General features: G+C 35.6%; 1 protein-coding gene across 3 annotated transcripts in view; it reads right to left on the minus strand.

The window, feature by feature from the left end:
* Positions 1-1,593: 1,593 nt before the first annotated feature.
* The window catches only part of RNF19A (ring finger protein 19A, RBR E3 ubiquitin protein ligase), a 52,692-nt gene continuing 34,083 nt past the window's right edge, over positions 1,594-20,202 (minus strand). For all 3 annotated transcript variants that reach the window (XM_072949509.1, XM_072949507.1, XM_072949508.1), the window contains 8 exons: positions 19,789-19,997; positions 13,800-13,944; positions 12,939-13,101; positions 10,210-10,324; positions 9,542-9,703; positions 5,978-6,191; positions 4,413-4,556; positions 1,594-3,802 (listed from right to left, as the gene is read on the minus strand). In XM_072949509.1, the coding sequence (XP_072805610.1) occupies positions 3,100-3,802; positions 4,413-4,556; positions 5,978-6,191; positions 9,542-9,703; positions 10,210-10,324; positions 12,939-13,101; positions 13,800-13,944; positions 19,789-19,997 (1,855 nt within the window). In that variant the 3' untranslated portion in view covers positions 1,594-3,099. The remainder of the gene's footprint in view (positions 3,803-4,412; positions 4,557-5,977; positions 6,192-9,541; positions 9,704-10,209; positions 10,325-12,938; positions 13,102-13,799; positions 13,945-19,788; positions 19,998-20,202) is intronic.

Genomic DNA, 20,202 nt, shown 5'->3' on the forward strand with positions numbered 1-20,202 from the left:
TCTGCTTCTGCACTGGGACTCGGAGCAGGTGAGATTCTGCATGCGTCCTCTGAGAGCAGAGTCTCGGTTTCCTGTAGCCCCCCAGCTCTCAAATGGAAGTCCTGCTGTTTAGAACCAGCCTGTTTTTCAAAAAGTCGTTTTTCAAACCAGATGTCCTGGGGGCTCACTTTCCAGCACAGGAGCCCAATGTGGGGCTCAGGCCCCTCACTCCCTGGGGAGGATCTCTGTGCTTGTGACGGTCCTTCAATTTGTGGCTCACTGACCTGGCTGGGGGTGGGAGTCCTGACCGTACCACATCTCTGCTCCTCTACCCACCTTGTTGTGGCTCCTGCTTTATATCTTTAGTTGTGCAAAGTCTTTCCACTAGTCTTCAGGTCATTCACATATAATTGTTCTGTAAATAGTTGTAGTTTTGGTGTGCCTGTGGGAAGAGGTGAGTTCAGGGTCCTCCTCCACCATCGTGGAGAATTTATATTTAACCAGAAAATATGCTATGAAGTCTTACATATTTATAAAGTAACCCAATTTCCAGTGAAAACAAGAGTGATGAATTTTATGAATTCAACATAAGAAGCTAACTAATCCAGCGCCCTGAAGCTGGAAGTTCGTACACTGAAGAGAACCCAGTTAAACTGCTGGCCTCCGTAATGAACAGTAGGTGTGTGGTAATTATCTTTGTATTCTCTACCGTGGAATTCTCCCCACAGGCCTTAAAGGAAGCAAAGTTTAAAGTGTTTTAAAAAGATTTTGGTGAGTTAAGGCCTGTCTTGAACTCTAGAGTATTCTCTTATGCTATGCTAGCCCAGGGTTGAGCTCCAGGGGAATCTGGTTTGGTCCTAATTTAATCCAAGTTTGAAGGACCCCTGGGAGATGAGTTAGCCAGCTGAAAGGTTGAGAGCACTTTCAGAGTGAGACTGAGGTGGTCCTGGCTGAGGGTACAAGCAGGAGAGGCATGGGACGAGCCACCTGCACTCACTCCCACAGGCACCGCTTCCGCCGTCTTCCTCCTAAACCATTTAGCTCTCCATTTAGCCTTTAGCTTTTCACAGAAATGTCATAAGGCTGTCAACATATTCTTATACATTTTTTCATAAAGTATGAATTAACTATGTAACAGGAAAACAGAGAAACCATCTATGCATTTTATAGAGGCTCTGAGAATAGAAAGCACTTCATTACAATTATAGGCTTGAATTTAAATGGCTCTCGTGTCATAACCTAATGTTGCCAGAGTAGAATCTCTTAAAACAGTCTAAGATCTTTTTACTTTTCTGTTAAGATGAGGATTTATAATACTTTTCTCTTCACAATTTAATGGTAGATCTATGTACTTTCCAACCAATTTACTTAAAAAAATGAAATTATGTTGATGAATAAAACAACTTCTTTCTGGAGGAAAGGCAGGTATCAGACATGAAGAAAGGATAGTTTCTAACACTCTTTGTTGAGAAGTTCAGCAGGTGCTCCCTCTGGGCTGAGACTAGGATGCAGGATCATCTCAGTGGCCTGCAATTATTTATGAATAACAACCACATGGCAAATGAATACTCCTGTTCTTATAAAAACACTTGTGCACAAACCATAAGGCAGTGATACATTAGTATTTACATTTATTTCATGTATGCAGTTTACACACTCACTACTGAACAAAACTGGAATGCAAACAAATATACAGAAACCATAATAAGCATTATCAAATAAAATAACTGGCACTAGTGTTATAAGCATATTAATGGACCTAGTGAGAAAAAGTGATGAAAGAAGACTGCAGCCCATATGGCATTTTTCTTTTTGTCAAAAGAAATGCTCAGTAGCACCATAATGGTAATACTTAAAGGAAATACGTAAGATGGAACATTTTAACCGCTATCATTGAGGTTAGCCTGTTTTATTTAAGTGAATTATACAGGAAGTTAGCAGTACAGGCAGTATTTTGGCCAACTTCTGTTTATGTCAGCTAAGTATCTTCCATAAACAAAAGCAAAGGAAAATAAAGCCAGTCGTGTATGGACCCCTCCTTACTACTTGGTACAAACTCTGCACCATGCTTTGATTTCATGACTAGAGAAGATAAACATGTTAAAAACTGAGGTTACGTAAAGTTACTCACTAAAGCCTGAGTGTGTCTTTGGTAGGCTAATACTTTTTCAGCACTGTTATTATTAATCATATTGATGTTTATTTATCGTGTATTTTTCTACATTCTACATAATCCAAGGTGGCTAGAGGGGACGTTGTGGAAAACAATACAGCAAAACCCTCAACAAGCAGGCCCTTTAAATCCAGTCTATTCCAAAGGCACCAAGAATCAATGGGGTGCAAACTTCCCCTTAGTGAAAGGTGACTTTTTCTGTAACACTTGTAAACTAGTGGAATTTTATTCTGCAGTTTGATATGTCTTATTTGGTGCTGTCAGTATACTTAATTACCTACTTTAACACTTTTCTTCTAAGATGGCATCAACAATATACAAGATATATAGAGTACCAGGTATTTCTATTTCAAAGTTGTGCAAAAAGTGCCACAATCTTGCTCGAAGTGTCTAAGTATCCAAATGGTAGCAAATGGGCTGCATTAAGCTTTATATATCCACATTGCATATGAAGAAAAAAAATGAAATTTATGCCCAGTTATGAATAGAAATATTACAAAGAGTATCATATACTGAGAGTAACCTGCAAGTATCCCTTAGTGGTTTCAATAAAATGTCACTAACCACTTATCCCTAAGCCTCAACTCTTCTTCATGAGAATGCTATAGAACTGTATTAGTATTTTATACTGATTATAAATTAAGCCAAATTTCTATCTAACTACACAAGTAAGTGCTTCAAGCAATGTTTTGTGGCAAACACAAAACATAATTCTCTAAAGAATTACTGTCCTTACAATAATGCACTTTTAAAGCCTTCATTTCATAGTTTGGTAATTAAGATCCACATGAAATACAACGCTTTGCTGAACACAGAAAAATGTATCTGCATTATGATTATGTAATCCGGCATCTGCTGGTAACCTGAAACCTAAACGAGTCACATGTAGTTTAACCAGCTCCAAACAAGGTTGTTCAGGGGTAATTATTTTGCAGCATTTACAAGGTCTAAATCTCAGTCTGAATCGCAACTTTTAATTCCATTGTCTGATGTGAGTGGTTGTTATTTGTTTCTTTCAGTGCATTACCAAGATACAAATCAACACTGGGTTTTATTCCACCGTCACCATGCTCTTCAGCAATGTGATTCGACTGCAGGACTTCAGAGCATGAAGCAGTTTGGGCAAGCACAGAAGCAAGCACAGAAGCACTACGCTGATGCGGGGAATTTTCCAGACGGTCACTTTCCACCTCAGGAAGAATGCTAACAGCAGCAAAGCGAGCGTGATAATCAGTGGAACCATGACTACAAGAAGTTTTCATGCTTTCTAGGTCAGAACAGCTAAATTCAGAGAAATGACTAGAGTGGGAATCCGCTACCGATGGCATACTGTCACTGAGGGACGGAGCCTCAAATTCACTTGAGTTCGTGCTTTGCTGTTCTAACAATTGTGCATCCATGTCCTCTCTGGTCTCATTTATCTTCATGTTACCCTTTTTTCTCAATTTACCACTTTTTGATTTCTTTCCTGCTGTTGCTTCTTTGGACCACTTGGTGGCACTGGATTTACCTTCAGGCAGGCCAGTGCATGAGCCACCAGGATGACTTCGGGCTGCACTGCCATCCTCCACACTACTGCTTCCGCTGTTGTGCCTGAATTTGGATGGCTTTGATTCAATATCTACTTGAACCTCCATACTGTTGCCTTCTCTGGAATATAAGAGTAAAAAATACAAATTTCTGATTTCCATTTTTTTAAAAAATTCAAATGACAGCAAAGGGGTAGAGATTTCTGTGTGAAAAAATTCAAAGACTATAAAAGCTATCAGAACAAACTAATACAACGATACATTCTACTAAAGGAAAAAAATGCTTGAAATAAGAAGACTGTCTTTATAATAATGCTTCAATTAAAAAAGCACAATTTTGCTTGTGCTGTTCCAGGTACCATGCTACCTTCTCTGTTTTTTTTCAGAATAGCTTTATTGAGATATAATTTACTTATCATAGAATTTACCTGTTTAAAGTGCAAAATTCAGTGGTTTATAGTATATATTTGTGCAACCATCACCACTACCAAATATTTTCATCATCCCCCAAAGAAACCCTGTACCTATTTAACAGCCAGTTCCCATTCTTCCCTTCCTCGACCCTGGCAATCACTAATCTTTCTGTCCCTCTGGATTTGCCTATTCTGGACATCTCATCATTTTCTTTTTTCGGAGAACCTAATAGTCGATAACCATTATTCATAATAATTCTGCCTAATGATAAGGATAGTTCTTTACAAATTAATTTTAAAAAATACTTCTTTTCTTACTTGTCCAGTGGGATGTAGGAATTCAGAATGGATCCCGCCATGGCCTTGGTGCTGGCGTTGTCACTAACCGTCCCCAGACTGACTGTGCCAGACTCTCCACTTAGACTGTACCGTTCTTTCTGTACATCTGCTTGTACTTCCAGCCTTCAAGAGAGGGGTATCAGGTAAAAACCAGACTTACATATAACATCACCACTGCTATAACAAAAATATTATCTTTAAATAATTCATTTAAGAGCTCTAGTAACAAGAAGCTACTTTAGAAACAATTATAAACATTATTTTTTTAGTTTCCTTTTATTTGATTATTCTAATTCTACTGCAGCACACTGAACAGTAGCAGCTATCCAAGTATGAGAAAATTCGCTGTCTGCCAAGTAAGGTTGTAACAGAAGAACACAAAAAGAACCCAAAGGGTTTTAACTTAAATATGCTCCATTATTCTCACTCAGGATGTAGCATTTTTCTTGCCACATTTCAGTGCAAAACACCAAATCTGAATACAAATAAATACATTAAAAACCACTGTATATATGTGTGTATATGCATGACTGGGACATTGTGCTATACACCAGAGATTGGCACATTGTAATTGACTGCACTTCAATTAATAAAAATATAAAAAAAAACATTCTACATGACAGATCAGTGGATCAAAAAATCCTGGGCATCTATATATTAAAGATGGTTCTAAATTTAACACCTGACTCTTTAGAAAAGATATAATATGCACCGCTGTAATTTAAGAGTTTGTGTTTGAAAGCACATTACCTAAAAATAAAATGAGTATTACTGATTTATCTTTTAATTCATGTACTCTGCCCTATGTTTACACACACACACACAAAGCTAATAAAACAGAAGTAAAGAAAGTGAATTAAAGAGGAAACAAGGGAAGATAAAATGCTTTCACTTGTCCTACTTATCTACATGACTTTGGGTAAAAGACTTCGTGAGAAGGAAATAACCATTAATACACAGAGGGACCCAGGCAGACTACCCCGGCCCTCAGTTCATGTGTTGCCAGGTATCCGGACTCCACCTGCTCCCCCAGGCTTCAGCCAATGTCTCATTTCCTAACGTCCAGCTGCGGTCACCTCCAGAGTCAAGTCCAGTCTTATGGTACTGCCTTTTCTGTGTTAACTGACAGTCCTAGCATTGATTCATAACATAAGATCTGACAAGTGCAGTGGGAAAATGGCATAATGTTATGCCTTAGGCTTAGTTTTTACCTAATCATGGACACACTGTGACAAAAAATTCGAATGAGTAAAACCTTCCCTACTCACTCTTTACCACTAAATTTCATTTTTTGAAACATTACTGTTTTCAACGCTGACACATTAGGGTTATATGTAATCATGCTTTGTGTCCAAAGTTCTCATCTGTTTAATAATTTGGAGTTAACAGAAGGCAAAAACAAAACAAAGCATATCTTTTTTATTTAACATTTTTTTATTGATTTATAATCATTTTACAATGTTGTGTCAAATTCCAGTGTTCAGCACAATTTTTCAGTCATTCATGGGCATATACACACTCAAAACAAAGCACATCTGTCTTACCTGTTAAAACAGTTTACCATGGCACTTCCTGACAGACTCCCCGTTATACTGGCTCCAGCCAGTGCCATGGTGCTGGCCGTCTCACTCAGGTTGTCCCGGATGGCTCCTATTCGATCCATGTGGCTGCCGCTTGCACTCAAACTGCCAGTCAGACCACCAACACTTCCCTCCCCTATGCTAGGGTTGTGTCTTGCTTCTGCTACTGAAGTTGTGTCTAAATGCAAATATTTCAAAGAAATTAAGTACAATTAGTAATTTTCCTCTCAAAGGTCTTCATGATTTCAGATAGAACATATTGCCATATAAAGTATAAAACATACACAGGAGTAGAAGAGACGTCTGGAGCCAGGGACACACAACTACGGGGTAAGAGCAAAGGGAACTATCTCACCGCGTAGAGCTGGATTAGGGACTGACCCTCGGTTTTAAATGGTCACTGCAGGCATACTTGTAGATACTGTGGGTTCAGTTTCAGACCATGGCAATAAAGAAAATATCACAATAAAGTGAGTCACATGAATATCTGGGCTTCCCAGTGCATATGAAAGTTATGTTTATACTATACTACAGTCAAATGTGCAACAGCATTATGTCTTAAAGAAGCCAATGTATGTACCTCGATTAAAAAATACTTTACTGCTGCTGGGCATGGTGGTCGCGCACCTATAGTCCCGGCTACTCGGGAGGCTGAGGCAGGAGGGTCGCTCGGGCCCGGGAGTTCTGGGCTGTAGCGCGCTATGCCGACCGGGTATCTGCACTAAGTTCAGCACCAACATGGTGATCCCCTGGGAGCAAGGCCCACCAGGTTGTCTAAGGAGGGATGAACCGGCCCAAGTTGGAAAAAATACTTTATTGCTAAAAAAAAATGCTAACCATCATCTGACAACTCAGAGTTGCACCAAACCTTCAATTTGTAAAAAAAAATGCAATTATCTTCAAAGTACAATAAAGCTAGGTGCAATAAAATGAGGTATGTTTGTACTTTAGAAAAAAAATATAGAAGATTTAGAAATTCTATGAAGAACCTGGTTGTTAAAATTAATTTAGCTGACTTCAGAAGAAAATTATATGAGTTTTTAATAAGGGTGTCATTTAAAGAGCTTGGTATTCTCTAGGTCAGTAAGAACAAGTTACAAGTTTTCTTGATACAGTCCACAGTTCCTACTGTCTATGAGCAATTACGAGATCTGACACCACTGTATCCCAATCTTATAGTACTTTTCACATGCTTTGTATTGAAGGATTGGCTTATTTGCTTCAATATATGAGCTCCTATTACATACCCAACACTAAAAAGCAGTGAGGACACAGTGAATCAAAGAGACAAACATCCTGCCCTCAAGAAGCTTACATTCTAGTTGGGAAGAGCAATAAGTATATTATATGGTGAGAAATGCCATGAGAAAAAATAAAGCAGAGTAAAGGGGGGTGAGTACGACAGTGAGAGTGACAAGGTATGTCTATGTGCCTGCGTGCTGCTTTCTACCATGGGGGCAGAGAAGGCCTCTCGGATAAGGTGACACTTGTAAAAACCCAAAGGAAGTGCAGGTGTAAGCCATGATCTTATCTGGGGGAAGAGTATTCCAGACAGAGGGAACTGCAAGTTTAAAAACCTAGAAGTGGAAATATGTCTGGCATCAACGTCAAGGATGGGCGGTATAATACAGAGGGACAAGGGATGAGTTCAGAGATGTAGCTCAGAAATGATCATGGGGTACTTACAGGCCATGATAAGGATTTTGGATTCCATCCCCCTCGCCCTCAGGATAGTTAAGAAGCACTGGGAAAGTTGTGAACATAAGAAAGACATGATTTAACTCATGTTTTAACTCATGTTTTAGAAGTATCTAAATAGTGAGTGGAATAGTGAGTGGAAGGGGAGAAGCTGAAGGATCAGTTAAGAATATTACTACAGGCCAAGGAAGAAGAGAGTGGCCTAGACTAGTGGAGTAGCAGTAGAGAGGGTGAGAAAGGTCTGTATGGCTAAATATTGAAGGAAGCAGCAGAATTTGCTAATGGATCATATGTAGGGTAAAAAGGGAAAAGGGAGAGTAACACTAAGTGAAGTTTTGGCACAGCAATGGCAAGAATGGAGAAGATACCTGACGACGTGAGGATGACTGACAGAACACAGGTTGTGGAGTCAAGAGTGTAGTCACAGAGAAGTTAAGCTTGAAATCCTTGTTAGACATTCAAGTACAGATTAAAGATGAGAGTTAGATGTACAAGTATGAAGTTCAGAGGACAGTTCTAGCCCAGATATAAACTGAAGAGTGGTCAGTCTATATATTATTTACCAGAGGAGATTACCTAGATAAGGAAGAGAAATATGAGAACTGAACCCTGGGAAACCTCAAAATTTAGAGGTTAGCAGAGGAAAATGAATCAGCAAAGAAGACTGGAGTGGCCAGGAGACACGATGAGATGAGAAGTTGTTTTCCAGAAGACAAGCAGAGAAAATGTGTCAATAAAGAGGGCGTGGTCTACCATGTCAGGTGTACTGTTATATTAAAATGAAAACCAAGAACTGGCCAGTATATCTGATGACACGGAAGTGACTGATGACTCTGCTTTGGTGGAGTGGCAGAGGTGAAATTCTGGAATAGCAGGGACCAAAATCTGACTGAAGTGAGTTCATGAGAGTTAAGAAAGAGAACATTATTTTGCACAAACGCTCAACTACACACAAACCTCATTTTACTGCACTTCACAGTTACTGAGTTTTCGTTTTGTTTTTAACAAGTTAAGGGTGTGGCAATTCTGCTTTGACCAAGTCTACCAGTACCATTTTTCCAACATCATTTGCTCACTTTGTGTCTCTGTGTCACAATATGGTAATTCTTGCAATATTTTAAACCTTTTCAAACAATATTTAACAATATTATCTTTCTTGTGGTGATGTGTGATCTTTGATGTTACTATTGTCATTGTTTTGGGGCACCATGAACTGTGCCCACATATGACAGTGAACTTAATTAATAAATGTGTGTTGTGTGCATATTCTGACTGCTCCACCAATGGGCTGTTCCCCGTCTCTCTCCCCTCTCCTCAGGCCTCCCTATTCTCTGAGACCCAATATTGAAATTAGGCCAATTAACAAACCTACAATGACCTCCAAGTTTTCAAGTAAAAGGAAGAGTCGCACATATCTCACTTTAAATCAAAAGCTAGAAATGATTAAGCTCAGTGAGGAAGGCACATCAAAAGCTGAAGCAGGCCAAAGGCTAGGCCTCTTGTACTGGTTAGCCAAGTTACAAATGCAAAGAAAAAATTCTTGAAGGAAATTAAAAGCCCCACTCCAGTGAACACATGAATTATCACAAAGCACAACAGCTTTATTGCTGATACGGAGAAAGTTGTAGTAGTTTGGATAGAAGATCAAACCAGTCCCAACATTCCCCTAAACCAAAGCCTAATTAACAGCAAGGCCCTAACTCTCTTCACCTCCAGGTGAACACTATAGGGCTAGTAAGAGGGAAATGCAAATTCTGCCTTGCGTCTTATCTACAGCCTCCATTCATGCATACTGCTAGTAAGTACGTTTTCCTCCTTTGTAGGACTTACCTACAGCCGTGTTAGTTCCACCAACATTTATATCATTTTCATCATCAAATTCAATCCTGACTCCTTTTCCATTTCCTGCTGAGACTCCACAACCTCCACTTCGGCAGAGAGAAATTGGAACAACGCCATAGACGTAAGCTAACATAATAGGAACACCAATCCCTAAAGAGGAATTAAACTAGTCACTACAAACCAAAAAGTAAATCACAGACACACATGCTTTATTAAGTCTTTCTAAGAGAAGTGTACAGGAGAAAAGTGTTAGGGTTCTGCAACCCTTCCCAAAAGTGAATTTACCAGCTGTTAAATGATGCAAACAGACACAAAGCTTCTAGCTTATCGGTAACACATGAGGGAAAAAAAAAAATAACGCAGATCTTTTTCTTTTTCAGTGCCAGGGCTCTAAATTGTATTCTGATGGGGACGAAGGGACATTAGCCACTAATAATCTACCAACTGTCCCGAAGGCTAGGTTCTTGGGTTCATACTACTTTTAACCAACATGGCTACTGAATGGGAGGCTCTCAGTAGGCCCAGCTTAAATTGTCCTTAAATTAATAAAAATGTAACTCTCTTATCTTCAACAATATAATGCTTTGTTTTTTAAAAATTTCCACAAACTAATTCTATAAAATTTGAGGTAATTAGTATTTTTAAGCATTTCTTACCTACAGTTACTGCAGCTACAACTGGAGATACAATTACAGACAATGTTACACCACCTGCTATGGCCAGATTCCGCTTGTGCTTTGAAACATCCTTGCCTTCATATCGATTGTGAATCTGAAATTAAAAATAAAAATGGGGGTGATGGATTAAACAAAAAATATATTATATACATATTTAAATGAAATAGGCCTACATTTCCTAGAAATTCCCAGAATAATTTCATAGTTAAGTATCCTAATTCAAGGTAAACATACTATTGTTCTTAAATCATATTCTTACACATAATTTGCTTATTAATAATTTGCTTACATAAGACAGTGATTTAATAGATTTTACTTTGTTTACTTTTAAATAGTCTTGAGTAAAACTAATCCTTTTAATGTTATTCAAGAACAGTATAAATCATATTTTGAGCAAAGAAGAAGGAATTAAGAATATTGTTTTCAACATAGTTATGAGTTAGATGTTGGACTAACAGGATTAATTCTAAGAAATTTAGCATTCCACAGGTTTCTAAACAAACAACCCTAAATGGTAAAAATTGGCTCCTAGGAGAAGTGTTTACAATCCTTTTTAAAAAAAAATTAACCATAAAAGCAGTACTAATAAACAAATAATACTAAACAGAAACAATTTTTTTCTCATATCCCTTTTTATGGAGAAAAATATTATCAAATGACTCAGGTTCCTGGGCTCCCATTTATAGCTCAAAGTAAGGGGTAGAAAAAGAATAAAAGAATGATGCTGCCAGAGGACAGGAGATGGATCTACTTAGTATCTTTGTAGAGGACAGGTGTTAATAAACAGAACTTAATATCACCATGGAAGTGTCTTGTGAGATACCATATGAACTTGAGGAAATAGCTCAGTGTCTTTGTTCTCCTGGTTTCCAAGGGCTAAAGCTAATAAAGTACATTTCCCCTTGGTTTCGAGACAGATTCAAAACAGCTTCAAAAGTGTACAGGTAGTCTCTCAAAATACTTCACTTGTTTATAAACAGTATTACAGACAAGGCATAATAAAATAATCTATCATTATGCAGTTATTTTGAAGGCTGTAGAGTACAACGAATCTTGTGGGATGTATTAAATAGTGAAAAGGCTGGGATGGGGAATGGGCAAAGCATGCATGGGACAAGGAACACTTATATTTCCTAGTCAGAATCCTGTTCCCCAAAATTGACTATATGTTCCCAGGGAATGGGCCTCTACATTTCCTAAATAGTCCGCGCAGACATAGATGGCAGACTTTCCCAAGGTACCTTTCATTCAACCATTTGAGTACATGTTTGAAAAAAGGAGACTTGTTACTGTACCTAAGATTGAACAATGAGGTAAATAATCTCTCCTCTATAAATTATTCGTAGGTGTGTGCAATACAACAGCCTCTCTTTTCCTTCTACTTCTAAGTAAACAGTTTTGTTTTCAGCCAAACCTTTGGACAACTGTATGAAAATTACTATAATCAGCTACTATGTTTGGGACTTTAAATTTAGTTACTTAAAATCTTTTGAAATAAACATTTGGCTCATCAATATCTTTGTCCTCTGTCCCAAAGCTAACTTAAAAAAAACAGTATGTATTGTTATTTTTCTGATTTTAAAAGTAATATATATTGAACATAAAAAAAAAAGTGGCTGTTATATGAGGGAGGATTAGCCTTGTACTGAGTTTGGTTCCAAAAGACAGAACTAGAATTAAATGAAATAATTTAAAGGGAAACAGATTCTGACTCACTGTAAGAATTTTCTAACACTTACAGCTCCCTGGCAACAGAATTGGCTGTCCCACCATTGAAATGCCCAAATGGCTAGTTTGAAATTTATCAAAAATCTTATATTAAGGGTTTATGCATTTGGGTTTACATCCCAGTTCTGTTTCTTTCTGTGTATCTGAAGATAAGTTACATAAATTTTCCTAAACTTCAAAAGTTTAACATATAAATTGCTGTGAGGTTAAAATGAGTCAAAGTACATAAAACACCCACCATATAATTAGAACTCAACACATGCTATTTCCCTTTTTAAAAAATTCCTATACTTTGTTCTGCTTGGCTGCATGGTTGGGATTAGATAATTTCTGAAGTTACTTCTCAATTCTGAGATTCTGTTAACTTAGGCAACAGCAGACTTCTTAGCCACTTCCTAAATTATCCCTTTAATCTTTCAAAAAAATTATTTGCTTGACTCATGAAGCATAATTCATCATTCAGGCCAGTGGTAAGTATTGGTGTTCTGACTTGTACAAGATTGTTATAATCTACAAAACAGCATATTTACTAATAACAGTAATCCGAGGGGAAAAAAAACCCTTGAATTAAAGTTGGAAATAATTCAGGAACTGGCTGATTATTCTTTATCTGAGGGCATATGTTATTTAGCTATTAACTTTTTACAGACCTGACTTTATAAGGATCTACCCATGAGAAAAATGTCAGATGTGCACACTTAAGTATTTTATACTTAAAGTTGATTTATAATGTAAATGTACTAAAGGTTTTAGATTCATATAATTTTAAAGCAAGTCTACTTTTTATGCATACATACAAGCTTGTAAAACACTGAGAATTTACTCTTATGAAAAAACAGTAATTGTTTTATACTTATGATACTGAAAGTAACCCTTGTCTTTCAAATAAATAAAAAATAAAATAAAAAAGCAAAACCATCAATCCTAAATCTAAACATTTAAAATAAGATAATAAATCAGCAAGGAAGTATGCAGTTTACCTTACGGCCCACATACACAGGAATGCCAATAATCATTGCAGGGATAGCAATGCCAGCTATTAAAGCAATTCCTACAGGAGCACCAACAAGTGTTCCCAGCTGCCACAGTATTTTCTTCTTTCGGCTCCAGGGTTTCTTCCCCCAAAAAGTACATCCCGATGGACTAAAGGAAAAAATTATAATGTAAAGTAACTGCTGCAAAACATCAGAACAATAACTTACTATAGTACGTTCAGCAATGACTGTAAAAGAAGCCTCAAGCTTAGGAATGAGTTTTTTCCCCCCTTTCTTTGAATTCTGAGTTCATTAAAAGTCAAAAAATCAAGGTAAAAGCCACCATAAACTATAGTAAAAGGATACTGATAACTGGGATTGAGGTTAAATATTTATCCTTAGTCCTCCATTAGCCTCAAAACCTTACATTAGTTTTTGAAAAGTAAATTAATGTAAAATACACTTATTTTATCCCTGTTTTCGGCACAGAATTATCTGATTATATCAATAAACTCATTCTGTGGCCTAAATGAAGAAATTTATATATGAGAAAATTAAATGGAAATATTTATGACCTAGCATAATTACATAAGGTATTAAATGCTAGCTTTCAAGTTAAACAAAAAACAAAACAAAACAAAAAAAGAAGCAATTTCTGTTTCTTATTTTTGACTATTAATTCCAAGTGACTAGCATAATAATTGGGCTCCGGTTAAATTCATGTAATTAGAATAAAACAGATCCCTTCAAGCATCTTATAAATCCCAAGTTCAAAAATACCTAGGATAATACTTTTCCCAGAAAAGTCTTTTTGTCTTGCAATATAGAATTATATTTAGATATAAACAGCCCCTTCTATAAGCTTACCTTAGGTAATGTAAATCTGAGATCTCTTTCATACACAACCAACAAAACTCACAACCACAGACAGCACATGTCATGTGATTACAGCTCCCATCATTCATCTTTATTATATAAGCAGCACATCGTGGACATGGCTTTATATCATCAGCTATCAGGAAAACAAAGAGACATTTAGTATATGAAACTGGTCTAAAAATAATTTTTAGTAGTTTATCAATTGTAGTCCTGCCAAAGAATCTTAACATGTACTGTTAGTTTTAGTATATAATGCACTTTTCCTTCTGAGAAAGGAACATATTTTAGATTAAATTTTCAAACTGTAAACATTTTCCAAACACAGTAGGAGAAAACTGAGGACAAAGAATAACAGAATAGTCACAAGAGAAATGAGAACCAAGGACAGCTCTAGGCAAACTGCGAACTATATGAAATTTATCTTTGTCCCGACCCCACAGCTGTGTCAATGAGTGGCTTTTCATATTCTCTCTTCTAACCGTTTCCACTTAACGTGCAGATATTCTGTATACTGTTCCTTTAGTGAATGAACACAGGAAATGACAATTTGATAGTAATCTGAAGCACTATATACAAAAAGCACTATGAGTTTACTTCTCTCTTCTAAGTAACATCAACTTTGAACACTGTAAAAATAACAATACAGACATCTGTAGAAGAGCAGCCTTTTTCTCATATTTTAATTCATACAATAGACAGGTGGGCCTTGCAAAGAATCAGAGCCTAAATAAAAGGGAAAAACTAAGAGGCTAAGGAAGGATTATAAACACTTAATGGAAAAGTTTCAGAATTAAAGCAACCATATGTTGATCATGCTCCTGATTGCTTTTAATTAATCATCTTTGTCCATTTTATTCATTTGTTCAAATGCTGTTGTTATATACTTTGTGCATAGTAATATGGTTACAATGTACAAATTGCCAAGTTAAAATCAAGTGGTACATAACTTTAGGAATCACTGACACAGGATAAGAGTTATTTCCAATTATACGACGATTTTGAACTTTGGCATCAATTTAACTAGCAACTACCAATTATTCACTGTCACTAGTAGCCACCTGTATTTTGTAACTACTATAGACAGTTAAGAAAAGATATGTATACTGCTAGTCACGGAATTCAAGTATTCGCTCCAATTTCTTACATGGTAAGCATTAAGCTACATTTTATTTTCCTTTCTACAAGTTTTATGGTCAAATTTTACCTGTGTTTTATCAGTGATCTTGGGCTTCCTCAGTGCTTCACTTAGCTGTTTTTTATCTTAAGAACTGGTCAATGCTCACAACTAGTATTTTAATAATTCAAGCAATTTTGAGAAAACTGATAACTTGATGTAGCCAAACCAAGACAAATGATAATTACTAGAATATGCAAATTAAAAATATCCATGAGTCAAAACTGGACAGCTGCATGTAAATCAATGAAGTTAGAATACATCCTCACACCATACACAAAAATAAACTAAAAATGTCTTAAAGACTTAAACATATGACAAGACACAATAAATCTCCTAGAAGAAAACATAGGCAAAACATTATCTCACATACATCTCAGCAATGTTCTCCTAGAGCAGTCTACCCAAGCAATAGAAATAAAAGCAAAAAAACCCCAAATGGGACCTAATGAAACTTACAAGCTTTTGTACAGCGAAGGAAATCATAAGCAAAACAACCACCTATGGAATGGGACAAAATATTTGCAAAAGATTAGACTGACAAGAGCTTATTTTCCAGAATATATAAATAGCTCGTATGACTTAAGAAAAAAACAAACAACTCAATCCAAAAATGGGCAGAAGACCTAAACAAGTAATTCTCCAATGAAGACATACGAATGACCAATAGGTACGTGAAAAAATGCTCAATATCACTAATTATCAGAGAAATGCAAATCAAAAACTACAATGAGGTATCACCTCACACCAATCAGAATGGCCATAATTCAAAAGGCCACAAATTATAAATGTTGCAGAGGCTGTGGAGAAAAGGAAATCCTCCTACACTGTTGGTGGGAATGCAATTTGATGCAGTCATTGTGGAAAACAGTATGGAAATTTTTCAAAAGACTAAAATTACACTTAGCATATAACCCCAGCAATCCCACTCTTGGGCATATAACCAGTGGGAACCTTAATGAAAAAAAGACACCTGCACCCCAATGTTCATAGCAGCACTATTTACAATAGCCAAGACACAGAAACATTCTAAATGTCCATCGACAGATGATCAGATAAAGAAGTTGTGGTTTATTTATACAATGGACTACTACTTAACCATAAAAAATGATAAAAATAATGCCATTTATAGCAACGTGGATGGCCCTGGAGAATGTCATTCTACATGAAGTAAGCCAGAAAGAGAAAGAAAAATACCATATGGTATCACTCATATGTGGAATTTAAAAAAAAGACAAAAGAATTTATATATAAAACAGAAACAGACTCACAGACAGAATACAGATTGTCGTTGCCGGGGGGAGGGGGATGGGAAGGGATAAACTGGGAGTTTGAGATTTGCAGACACTGATTGGTATATATAAAATAGATAAGCAAGTTCATACTGTATGACACAGGGAACTATATTCAGTATCTTGTAGTAGCTTACAGTGAAAAAGAATGTGAAAATGAATATACGTATGTTCATGTATGGCTGGGGCATTGTGCTGTACGCCAGAAACTGACACAACATTGTAAACTGACTGTGCCTCAATAAAAAAAAAAATCTGTAAGTCATGATTTAAATGATCCAAAGAACATAAAATTCTGCTCTAAAATTTTTTTAACATTGGGGCATGAATGAAAAAAAGCTGGCTTTTATAGCTAATATAATGTCTAGTACATCAAATTAAAGAAATGCTAATTCTGTCTGCTTAAGTGATCTATTAATTGATAAACTTCCTCATCCCAGAGTATACTCAAGCAGTACATATCCTAATTAGAGATGACAGTAGAGACTCAGGCTTTGGTTCTGATATATGCATTCAGAACAAACTGAAAGTTGACATCTCCATTTATTCTATGGTTCTAAAAAACACAAAACAGCCTTTTAATATGCTACAACTACATGTTAGAGAATTAATATCGTAATCAATATATTTTTGATATGTCTCTTTACATATCTGTACCTGCAAATTTTCACTCTCTGTATACTTATTTTTCTACAAAAAGCTTTTTTGTCTTTGTCTCTTTTCCTAAAAGCAAACTAGAAAAAAAAATTTACTGTGCACATTAGATAATATATTTCTCTCAAAATAGTGTCAAAAAGCAAAAATCCTAAATAAAACTGTTTTACTGATTATATGGTCAAATAATGCCTCATTCTCTAAACAACAATTAATCTACAGCTCATTTGTATTAAAAAAAAAGCTTGCCATTTCTATTCAAAGTATTTGGCAAAGCTTGTGTATTTTTTTAAATTACAATATTTCTACTTATTGTTAAAATATGGGCTATTGTCATGTTAAAAAAAAACAGGTTACAAATACTATGTTCTTAAAATTTGTTTTAAAACTTTCCCCATCCCACCTCTCCACATCACCTGTAAAAACTTACAGCAAAATATTAACAGTGGTTATCTCTAGGGGTGGTTGTAGTAGGGGATAGAGGTGACGGTGGGGAGTCAAATATACTTTTATAAAGGGGTAAAAATATGGTAACAAAAACGAAAAGTATGTGTCTCATTTAAAGTGCAACTCTAAGTGTATTAACGCCCTAGCTCTAAGTCTCATGCTGATGTAGTACTAATACAGTTTAAAGACAAATATAATCATAATATAAATAATTTAATGTATCATATGATTAAGCATACTTATTTATCTTCAGGTGACTGATTAGAAACAGCCAACCAATTATAACTATTACACCAAGCAATTATTAAAAGTGCAGACTATTTTTTAAAGTATAATGATAATGAGACACACAAAAAATACCAAAATACCTGGAATAACAGGAATTCATAAAACTATTTTGGATGGTAATTCCCTTTTTTCTTTTCAGAAGTCAGCAAGAAACCAAGTTCAAGTTTTAAATTTTTTATAGATTAAATCAGAAGAAACTGTCACATAAACATCTATTCTGAGAGCTCTGAGTTTTGGAGCACTGTAGGTAAAAATGCATCTACTTTGAATTTTCTGAATTATGAGGTAAAGATTTTTAAACCAACATGGAAAAATTTCAAATAAAGTTTAAAGTAATCATCCTGGGAGGCAATTTATTCCAACAATGCCACTATTTAACTCAAATCATTTGGAAGTTTGTCTTTCATAACTCCTTTCAAAGCTACTTTACATTAAAAGAAGTCACCCTCATGATCATATAATCATATCTTACTTCGGATCTACCCCAAACCAATGTTTCAACTTGGTATGTTACCCTAGTTGTTAAGACTTAGTCATCCCCAGAAACCAAACTGATGTTAAGAGGATAATTTAAAGTGAATGTATGAGGATCTAAAGGTTATGGCCAAACATAACAAACAGTTTAAGCACTGCTTAAACAAACATAAAATCTCCCATGGTGACTACAATAAGGAAGACCAAGATTCATCTGGATGACTAAATCACGATGTTTACTTTAAAATTAATAACAAAAGACATCTTTTAGTCATTAAAAAAAAAAAAGATGGTCCAGATAAATGTGTATCTCTAGCAGGTGACTGTGGTTTCTTTAAGTTTCCCTATTTCATATAGCCAGAGCACTTACTCTGAGCCTGGAAAAGTTTCAACCTTATGGACCTAAGTATTAGTATCTTCATTTTACAGATAAGGCAAGTTAACTTGCTCAGGGTCACACAGAGAATAAGTGGAGAAGCTAGAATTTGAATCCAGACAGTCTGATTCCACAGTCCATTCTCTTACTCTATGTGTCTTTGTGTCCTGTAACCTTAATAAATATCCATCTCCACTTAGAGAAAAGGGGTATCATTTCCAAGTTGACCATTTAATAGCTATAGCTGACTCTGCAGAAGAAAGTTTAGGTGTATTCAGGTTCTCTCTGAATTGCTTTTGAACCAATACTGACAAATTATTATTAGTATCTTTGGAGTTCCACCCCAAATCTTCAGGAAAGGAAATAAGTCAATTAGCAAACACATGTGAAAATCCACGTCCATTATGTAAAATATTAAGTGTTGAATTTAAAGTTTATTTAATTTTAAATTCAACTTTAAATACCAAGTAAGACTTTTTTTCTTTCTAGTAGCATAAAGTGTGTGACTATCTCAGTACACTGCTGGTAGGAATGTAAATTTTTTTCATAAATTTCTGTATATTCCAAATTTTTCCCTTTTACAATCAATAAGAAAAGTGAATTTTTTAAAAAAAATGACTGAAATTCCAATAAACAACGAAAATTCTATGAATGTAAAATATTAATTTTTTGAATTTTTATTCAAAGAACATTAAGATGGTCAGATTTTTTTTTAATTTTTGAGATTTATGAGATGCATGTTTGTTCATGTATAGAACTCCAGGTAATTTTTAAATTCCCAGCCAAAGACACAAAGTTCTTAGTGTACTCCCCACTATGGTATGAATCCTTGGTCCTACAGTATCTGTAAATAAAAGAATTATTTTGCAAAAAATGTAAATGAAAAGAATTCCAAAAGTAAATACTGTTTTAAATCTGTAACTCTGTGATATTTTTACAACTAGAAATAATTTAAGGGTGATACATTCAAAAGTAATATTTTAATGAAAACATTTGCTAATAAGCTTTGCATAAAACACCTTCACAGTTTCAGACCATCTTCAGCTATCAGTTACATAAGTTATTATTGACACTTCCTTTTTTTTAACAATAAAATCTCTCCAATCTCAATACCACTTTCTTCCACAGGAAAGAATGTTTCTGGGACAGAAATACTAACATGTAAAACACTTCTGAAAACTAAAAGGAGAACAGGGACTGAATATGGAATTTTTTATCAAAATAATTCCTGTATGTGTCAAAATTTTACTAAAAAAAGTTAGATGTAAATACCTGCTGCTCCAGACTCTTGACTATAACTGATAGAGGAAGAACGTATAGTTCTCAGACGTAAACTCTGGGCTCTCTCCTGTCGAGCAGCATCACAGGTCTGATTGGGGTGCCAAATCTGTTTACAATGGTAGCAAAACTCTGTTCCACAGCCTTCTCGCCCACAAGTTAATTTTGGACAGCTAGCACATCCAAATGCTATCACAGCATACCTTGAAAGAACAGGAAAAAAGATTTAAAATATGATGTAAAATAAGAGATATTCATTAAGTAAAAATATTTTCCAACTTAAATGTATTCCTGAAAAAGTTTTCTATTTATGCATGAGCTAACAGTCATAAACCTAACACTAATAATGTCATCTACAAATGATGACATATAAATAACTAAAAAATATTATTAAAGTTTAATTTTTAA

Source organism: Vicugna pacos, chromosome 25, assembly GCF_048564905.1.
Source record: "Vicugna pacos chromosome 25, VicPac4, whole genome shotgun sequence".
In the NCBI taxonomy this organism is placed as follows: Eukaryota; Metazoa; Chordata; class Mammalia; order Artiodactyla; family Camelidae; genus Vicugna; species Vicugna pacos.